The following is a 17,438-nucleotide window of genomic DNA, read 5'->3' on the forward strand; positions in this document are numbered from 1 at the left end:
GATGAAACGGCCGTCTCTGAGGAAACACTGCAGAAAGAAAACCCAAACAAACAGGCCAAGTGTCGGCAGTGTTATTTTGCCCTCTTGTGCTCAAAGCCTCTCTGTCTTTTCCATGTCAGCAAGCCCCAGATGGATCAGTACGAGGTCACAGACTAATTTGAGAAGGTTTTGTTCTCCAATCTACAGACATTTTGGGATTTAGCACAGAGGTTCTGGGGAGATATTGCTACATTGAGTGCAAATTAAGATCTGTATTGAGTGTAAAAGGTTCATTCTTAACCTTGTAGATAGTTTCACCAAATAATCTGAACTCAAGGTCAACGCTACCTTTTTCATAGCTTCCAATCGGATCTATAATCTGAATGTCTTTCTCAGACAATGTGCACAGTTTTGATGATGTCCTAATCACTTCAAACAACAGTGGTGAACTTTGACTGCATCATTAAATGAAACCAGTGCCAAAAGAAGAAGCTGTATTAACATGTTTATTTAGTGTGCAACAATATTCTGTTGTGAAAAGTTGTTACTTAAGCTGATGCACAACTTTTCAACTTCCTGCATTGGACAGTCAGTTAAAAACCCACTACAGCACTATTTTTTACTTTTCAGCAGCTACATCTGTGCAAATATGCTGCTTTATGAAAATGTATTTATATATTTATTATTGGAAATAAAATAACAACACAAAACAATGACAAATATTGTCCAGAAACCCTCACAGGTACTGCTGTAGGTGAAAAATCAGATTCAGAGGAGAAAGAAGTTGGTGGAGATGCAAAAGACCCTTTATGTACATTAACGATCTGAGCCTTGGGTCTCTGCAGTTAACACAAGAACTGATTCATATTTTCGAGTGCATCAGTGTATCAAAACAGCATAACACACACCCTTAATTGAGGTAATGATTAATCCCCTTCTGACAGGTTTTTCCCGTAATTCCCCGATCTGGCCTGTTCTGGTCTAATACAAATAGAAACGAGATATCTCAGTATCAAAGTCTAAAGTCGTGCTGACTGTTCCTGCACTTTCTAGAGGCCAGATCACTATCACTGTCCGAATGATTCGACATTAACCCTTCTATGACAACATATTATACTGTAGTTATATATGTGTAGATTTACAAAGATTAGCATAGGCTCAATATGCTCAAATCATAACATGACAAACTGCAGCCCAACAGGCAACAACAGCTGTCAGTGTGTCAGTGTGCTGACTTGACTATGACTTGCCCCAAAACTGCATGTGATTATCATAAAGTGAGCATGTCTGTAAAGGGGAGACTCGTGGGTACCCATAGAACCCACTTTCATTCACTTATCTTGAGGTCAGAGGTCAAAAGACCCCTTTGAAAATGGCCAAGCCAGTTTTCCCTCGCCAAAATTTAGCGTAAGTTTGGAGCGCAATTTAACCTCCTTCCTGACAAGCTTTAGTATGGCAGTATAGCTTTAAAACTGAGGCCGCTACAACCTAAAAATCGCAAGTTGCGTTAAAGCGTTAAAGAAATTAGTGGCGTTAAAACAAATTTGCGTTAACGCGTTATTATTGCGCCAACTTTGACAGCCCCAGTTTAATTCTGTTTTATCACTTGCCCGATTGGGCCCTGAGATAGCGACACAGTCATAGCAGATTCAGTCATTCAGATCATTGCATATTTAGCATCGGATTGCACTGAAAATTATTATGTGGAGAAATATCAATCTTCAGCTGAAGCGGAGATGAGTAGTCACAGCATCGAGATTTGAAGCACAGCTAGATGCATTAACTTCGTATGATGAACCGTGTGATATCAATTATCATATCAGACGGATCCTTCACAGCCGACCTCTCTTTACAATGAACTGTTTCTAAAACACTGCAGCGAGAGGCTGCCGTCGGCCCACGCCGACACGTGATGCGGTGGAAAGCAAAATGTGTCCGTGGCAGCCTGTGAAACAAGGGAGGACATGAGATCCAAATCATATTCACCATCTGCTCTGCTGTCTGTTTGTCTGCTGCCTAACTGAGGCTTCTTCTACACAAACACTGGAGACTTACAATGACAAGCGTACAGCGCTTCACATTGCCGCCAGCCAAATATTGATCTATCTAACGTCTGTTATACTCAGCACATTATGCTGAGGTGGGAAACTGGCTGCTCACTACAGTGCTTTTAACTATAATACAATGTAGGCTTTTAAAAATGTGTGCAGGTGCACAGTAGGAAATGGCTATTGGCATCTGTTATATTATATTTCTGTCTATTGATGTCTGGCACAGTTTAAATAAAGACGTTTAGTGGGGAGTGATATTTATTTAACCATGGGGAAACTACAGACAACATGAGGAATGTAGTTCTTCTCTTCTCTGACAAACACCCCACTGGACCAACCTCGTTCCATCAGTAACAGTGAATACGATTAAGAGTAAGAGTCTCATCTTTACAGTGATACCTAATTTATGTAAATCCAAGACTGTTTAAGGACCCCAGTATGAAGAAACCATTTTTAGAATAGGCAAAAGTAACACATTTATACTGCATGCAAACAACTGCATTGTTTTAGCCCCAAATCGCATGTGATTATTATAAAGTGGGCATGTCTGTAAAGGGGAGACTCAGGGGGACACAGAGAATCCATTTTCATTCAGCTATCTTGAGGTCAGAGGTCAAAGGACCCCTTTGAAAATCGCCATGCCAGTTTTTCCTCCTCTGCGGTGCGATATTTTGCCTCCTTCCCAACATGCTAGCATGACGTGGTTGGTACCGGTTTGTTAGGTTTTTCTAGTTTCATGAGATACCATTAAGACAGTAAAGCCGGCCGAGGACGCTGGCGTCATCAAAGAGTGGAAGAGGTTAATATACGCTCATAGAAAACTCTGCTGCATATCAAATCAGGCACTTCCTAAACAGCAAGCCACCAGGGGGCGATCCAGACGTTTTGGCTTCGACTTTTGAAGAGCTGTCAAGCTGCTGCCTGCTCACACTGCAGCGGCAGCCTCTGAGAAACTTTCCTGAATGTTGATGCTGCAGTCCAGATTAGAAGAGTAATATGGAATATGGAATATGTACGTATATATACAGTATATATATTTGGCTTGCCCGCCAAAATGAGTAATATACATACTCCCGAATCTCAAAATGCAGCTCCAAACAGTCCATAAAGCCAAATTTACTCCATTTACAATGATACAAAACTGGAAAAAACATGAGTATTTAAAAGTAATAATCTGTCTGTTGAGTAATCAATAAATCAGCTAATTGTTTGAGCTCACATTTACCACCTTTAGGCAATACAACTTTTATGTGCTAGAAAAAAGTTCCATGTTTTGAGCTCAAAGGTAACACAATGGCCAGACACCTCACCCTGCCAAGATTAACCAAAATGAGTTCATTAACCAGACATGTTCAAACCGTTGAGTCAGCTGCCCCTCCCCCAGCTCTCTTACCCGTGTGGTGGTGGCGAACAGGTACTTGTCTCGGAGCTGGAAGCTATCGACCTGCTCCAGGATCACCGTGCGGTTCTGTTCGCTCTGGAAGAAGTCTGTGCTGCTGAGTATAGTGGAGACACCCTGGGGCTCGTGTCTCTGGACCAGCACTGTGGTGGGGGGGTCGTAAGGCTCCACGCCCCTGTGATGGGGTAGAAAAGAGCGGGAGGAAAGGAACCAGGAGGGGGACAGAGGGTGGATTGGAGGGGTAGATTGGAGGGAAGGAAGTCCAGAGGGGTGGGCATGTGAGGGAGGAAGGATGAAAATGGGAGAAGCATTTTGTTATCCAGTTCTTCCTGAAATAACATACTGTATATAGTCTTTATGGATGGCAAAACATAACTTATATATATTATACACACTTAAGTCAGTGCAGTAGGCCTACATCCAAATTTCAGCACCCCCCTCCTCCACGCATCCCATCTACTGAAACCTACTTCTCAACGTCAAAATGGGGGATTCCTGTTCCGTCTTTGTGGGCCTGCATTTTATGAACATTTTATATGTCTCATCACAAAAGGGTTTCTCTGTAGCTGCCAATTAATGATAAATATTGCTGTTTATTTTGTCTTTTTATTGAGGTTACGGCTGGACGATAATTCAATACTGCTTTGAAAGACAATATGTTCACACAGTTTATTCAAAAGATGTATTTATACTTGGGCTGTCAAAGTTACTGATTTACAGACAGCTCTTTTTCCAAATGTAAGTCTATGGGAAAAAGTCTTTTTGGGCCCAATGGCATTGCGTGACGGACACGGAAGTTGTAGTGCCACCGTTTGGCCACTATGTAAAACTTGCTTCAAAACCCGGCGCTCTTCCTGGGGGCTTGATGCGGATGCTGTCAGCTAAAAGTTAGCTAAAAGTTAGCTATGTCTCCTCCTGTATCTTCTCGACCAATCAGAGGAAGGTTCTTCTTCTTCTTCTTTGTGTTTATTGGCAGATCACATTTGCAAACCAACTTTAAAAGGTGCACACTGCCACCGACTTTGCCAAAGTCACTTTGGCTAATGGGTAAAAGAAGTTTATTTCCAACACTGTTATTGATATTTCCCAAAGGGCCACAAAGTGGTTCAGTGGTTAGCACCGTCACTTCACAGCAAGACGGCTCAGGGGTTGAATCGCACTCCTGTTCCTTCTGTGAGAAGTTTGCACGTACCCCCTGTGGTAAGTTTTCCTCAAGAGTGTTTTTTTTCCCCTCACAGTTCCCAGACATGAAGGGAATGTGAACTTAAACTGCACACAGAGGAAAATATCTTTATCTAGGTTTGCCATGCAATGGTATCCAGCATATCCTGCTATCCAGGGTGATTTCCTTTAGATGTCTCATTTACGATTATCAATCCAGCGTGGAGAACTTTACTCACCATCTCTGAAAAACATCTCAAGTTCATCACCTAAAATGACTGACTTATTCTGGCATTGACTGAGCTGTTTCTGAGGCTTTTCGCACAAATAATCCTTTTTTTTTTTTGCTATAAACAATGGCAACATTTCAAGATAATAAATGTCAGCACTAAATACAGACTGTCAGCATGTTCAAACGGAAAATATCAGCACGGTCAAACTATTTGTGAACACCAAGGGTGTTCCGAAACCGTGGCACGAAGAGTCAGCCAGAATGAATGAAGGAGGTTCACTGGGTCTTATCGTCTGCCTTCCAAATCAGTGTGTTTTCCTCCGGGGTCTCGAGAGCTAAACAGAGAGAGCAGTGTCTCGGCTCGGCTCTGCCTCTGTGGCATTCTTTCAAAGGTCCCTGTTCAACTGATGGACACTGTCTGGGCTGAGAGTGCATGGAGGGCTATTCGCGGTCTGTCTCTGTCCCTTCCTTTGAATGGATCTCTGCCCCTTCTAAACCCTTCCTAAACACCCTTCCTCCCTTGTTTTGGCAGTTTCTCATTTTCTGCCAGTTCTGTTTGTCATTCGACTGGAGTTTCCCAGAAATGTTTTTGAAGGAAAATACCACTCTTTTTAGATTGAACTGTCAACAGCGACGGTTTTAATAAATGTGACTATTTTCGGGCCAAACTTTCATTGCTACTCAAATGCAATGACACAGAAATGTATAATGAAACGAGGCATAATAGTTGAGGTGAACACTTCAGGCCCTATTAAATATTCATATAGTAGTTAGTCAATAAGGCTGTTACTGTTCAAATTTGATTTAACAAATACATAATACTAATTATTTTAAACGCAACCCACACAGTGTATTCCTAAACTACATTGTAAAATTAATGTTGTTTGGTTCCTTCACAGAGCCCATGTTGCCCCACTGAAGTGAAAAGGTAACATGACAATGTAACGCCACAGGGTAACGCCACAAGCTAACGCCACAAGGTAACAGCCCAAGTCACAAGGTAACGTCACAAGGTAACGTCACAAGCTAACGTCACAAGGTAACGTCACAAGCTAACGCCACAAGGTAACGTCACAAGGTAACGCCACAAGGTAACAGCCCAAGTCACGAGGTAACAGCCCAAGTCACAAGGTAACGTCACAAGGTAACGCCAGAAGGTAACGCCACAAGGTAACGCCACAAGGTAACGCCACAAGGTAACAGCCCAAGTCACAAGGTAACGTCACAAGGTAACGTCACAAGGTAACGCCACAAGGTAACGCCACAAGGTAACGCCACAAGGTAACAGCCCAAGTCACAAGGTAACGTCACAAGGTAACGTCACAAGGTAACGTCACAAGGTAACGTCACAAGGTAACGTCACAAGGTAACGTCACAAGGTAACGCCACAAGGTAACGCCACAAGGTAACAGCCCAAGTCACAAGGTAACGTCACACGGTAACGTCACACGGTAACGTCACACGGTAACGTCACACGGTAACGTCACACGGTAACGTCACAAGGTAACGTCACACGGTAACTTAGTAAGTAAGGTTTCATTTTACAAAGTCAGCAAATAGCCTTACCTTTAAGGCTAGTTTACTTATAGGGCAACAGGGCACCCAATAGATCACAGTGACAAGATTCAGCCAATAAACTGCAGATTTATTTGATTGAATATGATCATATCATTACAGACAGATTTCCCCCCCCCACACACACACACACATTTGTATGGTAGTTTGAGGGTTTTTAATCAAAAGCAGCAGCCCTTATAGTCAACATGTCAATTGGTCTGTTTTACAAAACAAAAAAGCCTTCACAAGACAGGGATATTTGCTTTTTCCCCTTTCCTGAGCAGTTCATGTTTTCTTGATAACCTTCCCCCTCTGCCTCATCTTTTTTCCCCCATGTTCCCTTTGTTTCTCTCAATGCATTTAAAATCTCTCTGTCTGCAGGATTTGTAGCAGTGTCTGTAATCCTTATGGATATAGAGATTGTACTTCTCAGTGTATGCACAGAGGATTTTACTCAGTCTGTCTCCTAGCAGTGAGATCAGAGGATTAGGAGTTGGTTGGGTGACCGACCCATCAGATTGGGTTGGTTTTAAACGCATCCAGCAGCAGGCTTAGAGTCAAACTCTAGTCTTTTTGGCTTTCAATGCCTTAAGACTGATCTGCAGCACAACCAAACCCCCTTTGTTAAAGCCAGAACAAACAGGATTAGACCCAAATTGGATGGAGCCACAGGGGGGGGGAGTTTAGGATCAATCTTTACTTGTGCTGCCTTTGTCCTCAGATAATTTGCAGTTACTCTTGGCTGGTGTACCACTGCAGTGGTGTAGGTTTAACAGACTTTATCAGATCTTATTGTCTGACTGCTTAATGCCATCAATGGTTAAATAGTTAGGAAATCTATGAACGTAGGATGACAAAACTAAAAATTCTGTGACGAGTGATTTTTTTCAGATTACCTGTCTCATGTGCTACTCTCAGAATATAGTGACCGTTTTATAAAAATAACTTTTTTTTTTTTTTAATCGTACTTGCTACAATCTCGCCTATTGCTGCTTTAAGTGATTAAAATGTATCTGAAACTCTCATTTAGGACGTTTTAGTCCATTTACCTGATCTGTTTTTCATTACCAACACACATATAAACATCTGAATATGAATTTCAGTCCAAAACGTTTGCCCTGGATACATTTTGATAAGCTTTGTTTTCAAAGAATGAGGAAGTGTTGTTGTTGTCGATGTTATCATATTTAAAAAAAAAATGCTTCCTGTATTTCCACTGTATTAGTATTCAAGTGCCTTTCAGCTCTGCAAATAAAGTGAACATGATCTAGGTGAAGTTTGACGGTGGGTGTGTGCAGGCACAATGTGCGTGTGTTATCTTTTCATCAGTGACAGAATCCCGTTCACAGACGAAAGAGTAATTTAGCCTCACCAAGGAGCAGCGGTGAGGGCAACCAACCCAGCTACATGTGATCTGTCTAAAGGTGTCTCCATCTAGCGCCCACTCAGACAGCAGGAGATGCATAGAAAAGGAGGTGGTTGGAGACATTTATTCATCTGAATACTCATTTAGCAGCTAGCAGACACCGGAGTGGTTGTCTGATGGTGTTGCTCAGTGCCGCTTCCTCATTTTCCCTCAGCCCTTGTTTTCTAGAGTCCTAAGCACTGCCAACTGCTTTCATTTAAATTTAAAGTAACAGCACTTGGCACGGAAAAGGGATATGCAATCACTAAATTCATTGTCTGGCTGGTGGCAACAGTGCAGTCGAAAAGACTTTAACCCCCTGAGACCCGCTGGATCACAGACGATCCCGACCGACTTTACCGTCTTTCAGAGGCTGTAGCAGGTTCAGTTTTAGAGCTAGTGAAGAGTGAAGCTACAGATATATGAAACTAGAAAACCTAATCCATTGGTAACAACCATGTCATGCTAGCTTGTAAGCAAGGAGGTCAAATAACGCTCCAAACTGGCATGGCCATTTCCAAATGGGTCCCTTGACCTTTGACCTCAAGTTATTTGAATGAAAAGGGGGTCTATTGGTACCCATAAGTCTCCCCTTTACAGACATTTGTATGCTAATCCCATGCAGTTTTGGGCAAAAACCATGCAATTTTTGGTATATTTATTTATTATAGTATTTATTTAGTATATTTTGGCAGTATAAATGTGTTATTTTCGCCTATTCTAAAATGGTGTGTTTGAATATTTCTGCATACTGGGGTCCCTAAATAGTCTTGGAATTACATGAATTAGTATCACTGTAAAGCTGAGACTCTTGTGGATCCAATGAGCCCAATTGTATTCATGTGTGATGATGTTAGTCCCCATACTAGCCATTTCATTGTATTGAGACTGTAAGACTCACTGTATAAAATGACCTGTGGTGACCTCTAGGATAATCACGGCCTCATGAAGCTTTACAGCCACAAACTAGAGACCTACAGCATTCAGAGGATGGATGTCTTTCCAAGGTAGATTGACAATAAAGTTGTAAATACAGAGCAGGAGGAGGCATCCTTACCCAAGATGAGGAAGAACAACTCTGGTTACATGATGAGGAAGAACAACTCTGGTTACATGTTTACCAGACTTCTGCACACTGTGGTTTGTTTTGTTTGGTTTTGTCAGCTTTTTTAAATGATAGACGAGCGAATCTAGCAGGAAAAGTCAAAAGTTCTTTTGGTATAATCTTAAATACAAATTTGCGTGACTTTTACCAGTTCACCATTTGAACCATTTCTTCATTGAATTTACAGAACAATCACTGCATTGTGATACATAACGTTACCGTGATATAAAATTACATATGATAATGATGATGTGATAGAAGATCTTGGCCATATCGCCCACCCCTAGGCTAAAATAAAGCAAATAACATCCTTTCTTTACTGAACTCTACTGTTTTGTTTTTTACACGGCTTTGTTGAATACTCGATTCTGATTTGTCAATCACAGCGTTCTATGGTCTGTTATTTCTTTATAGCAGACCGTTACTATGGGCGCAGTTCTGATGTCGGACTCTGGCGGACCGTTTTTGTGTCAAATTATTGATTTCTTATGTAGGTAGCCGTGTAATAAGTGGGATAATGTACAGCTAGCGGGTCATTGTTGTGAAATAAACCCTGACTTAACTGAACTTGTCCAACTCATCCTCCTGTTGCTAAGTTACTGTCCTTTGTGTTGAGACACGCAGACATTCAGATAATTCAAATACATGATCATTTGTTGATACTTCAGTTTTCGGTGCCATGAGAAGTAGTAGTAGGGCCACTGTTAACAGCTCATACACCCCCACATACACACACTGGAGCCCTTTTACACAGAGATTCTGTGTTCATCTCCGTACCTTTTATACTGTAAATAAAGGCGAGGTGGAATAATGGCGTAACAGTCCTGCTTTGAACAGGATGTGTGAAAGGGGCTAGAAAGAACCTGACAAAGTGAAAGTAAACATGAACCACTTCAGCCCTCAAGTCTGGTCCTGTTCCAATTCACTTGCCCTTCCCAAAAGATAAACACAGTCTATCAGCACTGTAAAGATGATCACCACACTGCTGCCAGTACATTAAAGCAGCAGTAGGCGAGATTGGAGCTGAAGATGTGATTTAAAAAAGTTATTTTTATATAACAGTTGCTATATCGTGACAGCAGAAAATGAGACAGGTAATCTGAAAAAGATCATGTAACTCTGAGTCCTCCGGTGTCCTCCGGTGCTCCTAATGGCCTCTGCAAGATTTCACAGACCCCAGGAAAACAAGCAGTCAGAGCTGATTGGAGGTCTGCTGTCTATGAGAGCCGGCTGTCAAACACTCGTGAACTCCAACAAACGGTCAAACTAGGCAGCGCTGATCGAATATGAATCAATATTCTGTTACTGTAATGCCTATTTCTCTCCTCAAATGTTCTCCTGTAGTGTAATGTTTAGCTATAAAATGAGAGTTTGTGACGCGGCAGCCATTGTGAAATCTGTTGAAGGAACGCCAAGTTCCGGACCACAGCAATAGGAACGCTCTCTCTCTCTGAAATGACCTGCGATTGGTCAAAGTCTAGTCTAGATTTTTTTAAGGCTGAATACAGAGCCATTTTTCTCAGAACACTTGAATTACAATATGATGAAAGGTTATTATGGAATTTTTGCCCAATAATGACAAAAATATACTGCCTACTGCCACTTTAATCTATACGCCACCAACAAAAATAAAGCAAATAATTATGCCCTGGTATGTATTTTCAAGGTTGTATTTTACATTTTATATATATATATAGTCACAGACATATACAGTATACATTCACTTCACCTGTCAGTGGTCTTAATGTTATGGCTGATCGGTGTGTGTATATATATATATATATACCGATATATATATATATATATATATATACTTTTTGGACCAGGAATTATTCTTAACGTGGATATTAACAGGGAGGTAAGCATCTCTGACCTGCTGAATTGTTGTAAAAGTGAAACTCCCTGTGCTCCAGATATTTAGCAACCAGCTCAGTGTCATCTATGATCCTAATGTAATGACCATGCAGCCATAAATTAATAAAGCATCACAGAATTTACCACACTGAAGCTTATATGAAACAGTATTTTGATAGTAATTAAAAGCTCACTAGAATCATATTTCTTTAGTGATACTGAGTAAACTGGTATTTTCTGGAAGGTTGTATTTACTCTTTCCTCCATATACTGGATCACTGAAGGCAGCACAGAGTATAGGTACATTTTTCCACATACAGTATATGCTTGTCGTGAGCTGAGACAACGGTTGTCTTACCAAAAGTAGGTCTTCACATGCTCTTGGATCAACACCCATGTCTCCCCAAAGTCGTCTGATTTCCACAGCTACAGGAGGGGAGAGAGGAGGAGGAGGAGGAGGAGGAGGAGGAGGAGGAGGAGAAGAAGAAGAAGAGGGGGATGGTGTACTGTAAAAATGTAGGTCAGGCTCATTCCTTCGTTTTGGCTCATACACATGTCACAAGGAGAACACTGGAGAGGCATTTGCCGCTATTGTGCTTGAACTAAAGACAAGGAAACCTAAAAAAAAGCTTCCATGGAAAATCACAATCAACCAATAGTTTCTTCTCTTACCACATACTGTAGATGAAGTACTATATAACACAAGTGCTGATCATTTGATAGGAGCAACAAATCTTTAACTGAAGTCTTTTTCTACTGATCAAAAGGAAATTAAGTCAATGGAAACCTGAATATGAACTGGAACTAACATATTCCACCATACTAACACCATGATTTTATGTACGGAGCCTCTCTATCTACAAGAAGTGACTAAAAAGCAAAAAGGCAGCGCAGCTTTCACGCAGTCACTCTTCAAATCGTTTTTTATGCCTTTGTCTTTCTTGAGACTGGATCATAAAACGACGATAATGATTAGACAACAGTGATTGTCACTGCATCCCGTGAAGATAAAACTGGCGCTGCAGGTGGAGTCTTTACCTGTTTGTTTGGGTGAGAGTTGTCGTAGCCGAGCACCAGGTTGGATCTTCTGCTGTGGAGCAGCAGGTCTGTCGGTTTGAAGGGCAGGGAGAAGCCCTCGACGCTCTTACAGAAGTCATAGGTGTTCCACAGGTAGTTGTTGGTGGAGTCCACAAAAAGGTACTGAAGAAGAAGAAGAAAATAGACATTTCAGCACAAAAGCTAGACGTTATTTGAGACAGAAATATGACATCTAAGCTAATTTAGACAAATTCTAATTCAGAAATGCAAAGAGTCTTACATATTAAGTGCTCCGTCAACACATGCTTTTCCCCAGCCCACTTACAAAGTTTGATTATGTAATGGTACTGTGCTAATCCCACTATTCTCAGCTCGCTTTCATGTGCTGTGTCACTGTATTCCCAATAACCACTCAATTCTGTGTGAGCAGGGAGCAGTATTGCTGCACTAATGACACATGATACACTAAGAGAAGAAATAAAGACACTGCCTTAAAAATTATTACACCCACTTGGAGGATTTTGTAGCCCGTTATCCACAAATGATTACTGACATTAAAGTAAAACTCTCCACTGAATACGTTTAGCATTCTTTAACCCCTCTGAAACCCGCACTGACTTTACTGTCTTTCAGAGGCTGTATAGCAGGTTCAAGCTAGAATGAAGGTACAGATATCATGTGAAACTAGAACATTTAAGGAATTGGTAGCAACCATGTCATGGTAGTCTGTCGGGAAGAAGGCTAAATAACGCTCCTATTGTAGGCTAAATTTTGGCGAGGGAAAACTGGCTTGGTCATTTTTAAAGGGGTCCCTTGATCTCTGACCTTAAGATATTTGAATGAAAATGGGTTCTATGGGTACCCACGAGACTCACCTTTACAGACATGCCCACTTTATGATAATCACATGCAGTTTGGGGCAAGTCATAGTCAAGTCAGCACACTGACACACTGACAGCTGTTGTTGCCTGTTGGGCTGCAGTTTGCCATGTTATGATTTGAGCATGTTTTTTTATGCTAAATGCAGTACCTGTGAGGGTTTCTGGACAATATTTGTCATTGTTTTGTGTTGTTAATTGATTTATAATAATAAATATATACATACATTTGCATACAGCAAGCATAGTTGCCCACTCCCATGTTGATAAGAGTATTTAATACTTGACAAATCTTCCCTTTAAGGTACATTTTGAAAGGATAAAAAATGTGTGATTAATCGTGATTAATATTTGAATTGATTGACAGCCCTATTAACGTTACATCCTCATCTTGACATATGCTGACAAAGTTACATTATGGATGAGGAAAATGTTCAATACAAAGAGAACCAGAGTTATATCTGATTAGTTTTGAAACTATTGTGTGACTAGACGCATTTCAGGCCATATCTCTTGACTCTGACTCACTTAAACTGATACAAAGAACGTGTATGTTAGACCGGCACTGGCCTCCAAACAAGTACAGGTATCTGTGTACATCTAGTTTCATACGCATTGGGACACATCACAGAAAAAAAAAAAAAAAACACTTTAGAAGATAAGATAAGATGCAGCACAAGATGAAAATAAGGGGGGAAGAAATACACTTTTAATTAAAGTAAGTTTGATTTAGAAGTGATTAAAAGATGATACAGCTTGTTACATTCTTCTAAAAGTCTGGATTGCAAAGGTGTCAATAACCTCTGACTCTTTACTCAGAGTTTTGTGTCTACCAGCAGACATAGTGAAGCTCCGTTCACTTGATTATGGGACTCCTGGTGCTTTCTGATATTATGCAGAAACACGGAAAAGATCCCACTCTTTGTTCTGTCTGCCTAACCTATATTGACCTAACCTATATTTGCACAGCACCATCCACTTCGTCTCTGTTTACTTCCTCTTATCCGCTCCCTCACCCTCCTTTGCTGCGCTCCATCTCATGCTGAACCCACCTGAGCCAGACAAATGACCCCTGACACATTGTCAGCCCTGTGAAACCATGTGCATTCTCCACAGACAGGGACTTAGCTTTTTATGTTCACTGCTGTTTTCTCTGCTGTTCTGGCACACAGCAACCAATTGGTGAAATATGAAATCCTGCAGGTAATGGGGCTTGTTGAGAATCGATATAGTATCACAAAACGTAATATCACGATATTCAATGTTTTCTTACACCCCTAGTAGGTAATGATGATGCAGCAAAATAATGAAACACAGCCCATTAATTGCCCATGAGGTTCACTGGAAGGCATCGGGCCACCTTTTCTTTAAAGGTCTCATATTATGTATATATAATATTATATATTATATATCTTTTATATTATAAAGCAGGTTTAAGTGCTTTATAAATACTATTAAACCATCAAAACGCTCGATATACGGAGAAATACACACAGCCTGTATTCAGAAATTGTACGTTTGAAACAAGCCGTTAAGATTTCTGTCCATTTGTGATGTCACAAATATACACTATTTAGACCATTACACGTTTTTAAACATAAACATTCTAAATGTGTTTCCCAGTTTATTTCCTGTTGCAGTGGATGTAAATAACATCAGCTGACAGAAAGTAAACATGGACCCAAACTGTTGCCTAGCAACGCAATTCCGTTGCAATTCCATTGAAATGCACTAAAATGGAGTGTTTCAGACAGAGGGTAAATACAGGTATATTCAGGCAGACAGTATGAGGAAAAATATGTATTTTTTTAACATTAAACCAGGTAAACATGTTCTATTAGAAACACAAAATACAAGTCTGAACCTGAACATGAGCATATGGGACCTTTAAGTTTAGCAGTGATGTACCATGCAGTTGACATGATTCCCGTCTTGTCTACAGAGACTCCTCTGCTGTGCGTTTCACCTCATTTTCATAACTTCACCTTCAGCGGTGTAGTTACTCATTGCCCGGGAGCAGTTACTTACCCTCCTGTTGTCTGCAGGGCTGTGGTAGAACTGGGAGATGACCTGCTTGCTGCCTTCCTTGGCCTTAACCCCTGAGAGCTGGAACTTCTCTGAGACGAGTGTGAAAGTGGTCCCGTAGTCGTAGGATACGTAGACCTGGAGACAAAGAGGAGAATAGGGAGTAATCGACGACTGCACCTCGTGGTCTGTGATAACTGTACAAAAAAACATGGCTCTGGATTATGGCATGTAGATTGGGGCTGAACGATTATTCGTTTTTATGTCAAAATTGTGATTTGAAGAGTGCATTTTTCAAATCACAAGCACCTCCGTTTTAATTACATAATTAACTGCGTCCTAACAAGCTTAGCAAATGAAAATTTAAGTGGGCAACCGCTGATTTCACCTGCTCTAATGTCACATGTATAATTTTCTCAGCTGTTGCTACTGTAATTAAAGGTGCTAAATTCTACACATCAGACCGGCAATACGTCATCCAGAGTAGGCTCGCATGACCACATCTCCTTTTGGGGATGTACCTGTGAGGGTTTCTGGACAATATTTGTAATTTTTTTGTGTTGTTAATTGATTTCCAATAATACATTTATACATATATTTGCATAAATCAGCATATTTGTCCACTCCCATGTTGATAAGAGTATTAAATACTTGACAAATCTCCCTTCAAGGTACATTTTGAACAGATAAAAAATGTGCAATTAACTATGGATAATCATGCCATTAACCACGATTAAATATTGAAAGCCCAACTATTTTTGATCAAATCTTGTATTTTTTGTATTTTTTGTTTATGGAACCTGAGTTTATGTCTCTTATTTTCCTGTTTTTCAGGCAAGCTCTGAAAGCTGATGAGTTGCACAGCAGCCCGTGTGGGTCGAAACAGACACAGGCAAAGAGACATGCTATGTTTCAGCTTTTTTGAAGTGTGTGTGTGTGTATATGTGTGTGTGTTAATGTAGCAGATGGTGGACTTAATCTGTGGCTCAACAATCATAGCAACACCAGAAACATGAGAAACATGTTAGACAAGTGTGAACACACACACCTTCTGCTGCACTGCTGCTTTATTGAAGCAAATGAGTGACTAAGATTAAACAGAAAAGGGGGGGTAATACTGATGGGATACCATCAACACCATGTGAGGTTATAACAGCATATAAAAAGGCCATGGCTATGTGCTAGTTTTAGTTTTCCTATATATATATATTATGCATGGATGTGTTCAGGTGTACTTACAGAGCTGGTTTTGGGCCCAGTGGCTCCTGCGCTGTCTCGAGCCAAGGCCACGATGACATTGCTCTTCTCTCCCGCCCAGTGGACCACCATCTGGTTGTGAGAGTCGTTCAGGTTGGCCTGCAGGACAAAACAGGTTGAACTGAAGATGCACCTCAGGGAAAAAGGCAAGCAGACTCAGGAACTCTCTGCAGACTAATGCTAACTGTGCTGTGAAAATGTTTCACACTCGGGAAGAAGGATGAGTATTACAAATCAACCTGATCTGCTGACAGTCACAAGAATTGATGTAGACATCTCATCAGCTAAACATATGGCTTGAATCTGAGGCTACGGCAGACAGCAGTGACTTGTGTCTTCACAGTAAAACCTCAGCAATAAAGCTTGGCAATCTGTACTGATTTAGACCCAGGCACCAAGTCAAGCACATTTCACTTATTCTCATTTCTGAAAATAAAGACGCCCTAACGTTCTTCCTTCAACGACCCAGCCGTTGTAAAAAGATAAAGATCAACAGCACCTGAACCCGACCTCAAGGCTTGATGGTTACGGTATGCAAACACACAAGGCTGTGACCTGAGATAACGTCACGCTGTAGAGCTTGTATGTGTCAGAGCAGTTAAAAACAAATAGCTTGTTTTACCCAACCTCAAAGATAGTCAGTTTACAACCTTATTATATATTTACTAAGACAACTTACAGATGTCCACATTTGAGAAGCTGGAAGCTGTGAATTTTGGGCATTTTTGCTTAGAAAAGTACTTGGAATTAGAGCAAATGTGATATAAAAAGGTCACTATATCCTGACAGTAGTGCATGAGACAGGTAATCTGAAAAAAAAATCATGTGCCTCTGTGTCCTCTGGTGTTCCGAATGGCATCTGCAAGATTTCACAGACCGGAGGAAAACAAACAATCAGAGCCGAGCCGGGGCCTTGCCGTCTCTGAGCTAGCTGTCAATCACTCGCGAACTCCAATAAAACGGTCAAACTAGGCAGCACTGCTCAAATATGAATCAATATTCTGTTACTGTAATACCTACTTCTGCCACTATTTCAGAAAGAGGTGGTGGTGGTAGGCGGGGGGGCTGGTAGAACACGGAGGGGATGGGGGGGGATGTTGGAAGTGACTCAGAAGCGGCTGATGAGTTCAGATCAGAGCGGAGAGCCGCCGCTGCTGCAGAGGGAGCGGCGGCTCTCCATAGCAACAGCTGAGACAGCACACGTCAATATGTATTCATTATGGTTCAATTCATTGTTGGTTTTGGTCTTTTAATAAGATTAGCTGACAATAAGAAAAATATAATTACAATATAAATATAATAACATGGACTGACTTTTCCTTTAACCACATAAACACCTGGCTAATCCAGCTCTAACAGTATATGTGTAGGTACAGCTTGTCTTATTTTCATGTAAAGGGTGGGTAAAACAATGACTTGACACATACTACTGTAATTCCCCACTCAGTGCGCCTCCTGTCAGGCACATAGATCAATGAAAATGAATAGGCCATTTCA

The 17,438-nt window shown here is 41.0% G+C and overlaps 1 protein-coding gene across 2 annotated transcripts in view; it reads right to left on the reverse strand.

Moving 5' to 3' along the window:
• The window catches only part of sorl1 (sortilin-related receptor, L(DLR class) A repeats containing), a 90,957-nt gene that overhangs the window by 56,607 nt on the left and 16,912 nt on the right, over window positions 1-17,438 (reverse strand). For both annotated transcript variants that reach the window (XM_037774900.1, XM_037774899.1), the window contains exons 2-6: window positions 15,924-16,040; window positions 14,688-14,822; window positions 11,782-11,943; window positions 11,102-11,169; window positions 3,424-3,604 (exon numbers count right to left, since the gene is read on the reverse strand). In XM_037774900.1, the coding sequence (XP_037630828.1) occupies window positions 3,424-3,604; window positions 11,102-11,169; window positions 11,782-11,943; window positions 14,688-14,822; window positions 15,924-16,040 (663 nt within the window). The remainder of the gene's footprint in view (window positions 1-3,423; window positions 3,605-11,101; window positions 11,170-11,781; window positions 11,944-14,687; window positions 14,823-15,923; window positions 16,041-17,438) is intronic.

The sequence above is a fragment of the Sebastes umbrosus genome, chromosome 7 (assembly GCF_015220745.1).
Source record: "Sebastes umbrosus isolate fSebUmb1 chromosome 7, fSebUmb1.pri, whole genome shotgun sequence".
Classification (NCBI taxonomy): domain Eukaryota; kingdom Metazoa; phylum Chordata; class Actinopteri; order Perciformes; family Sebastidae; genus Sebastes; species Sebastes umbrosus.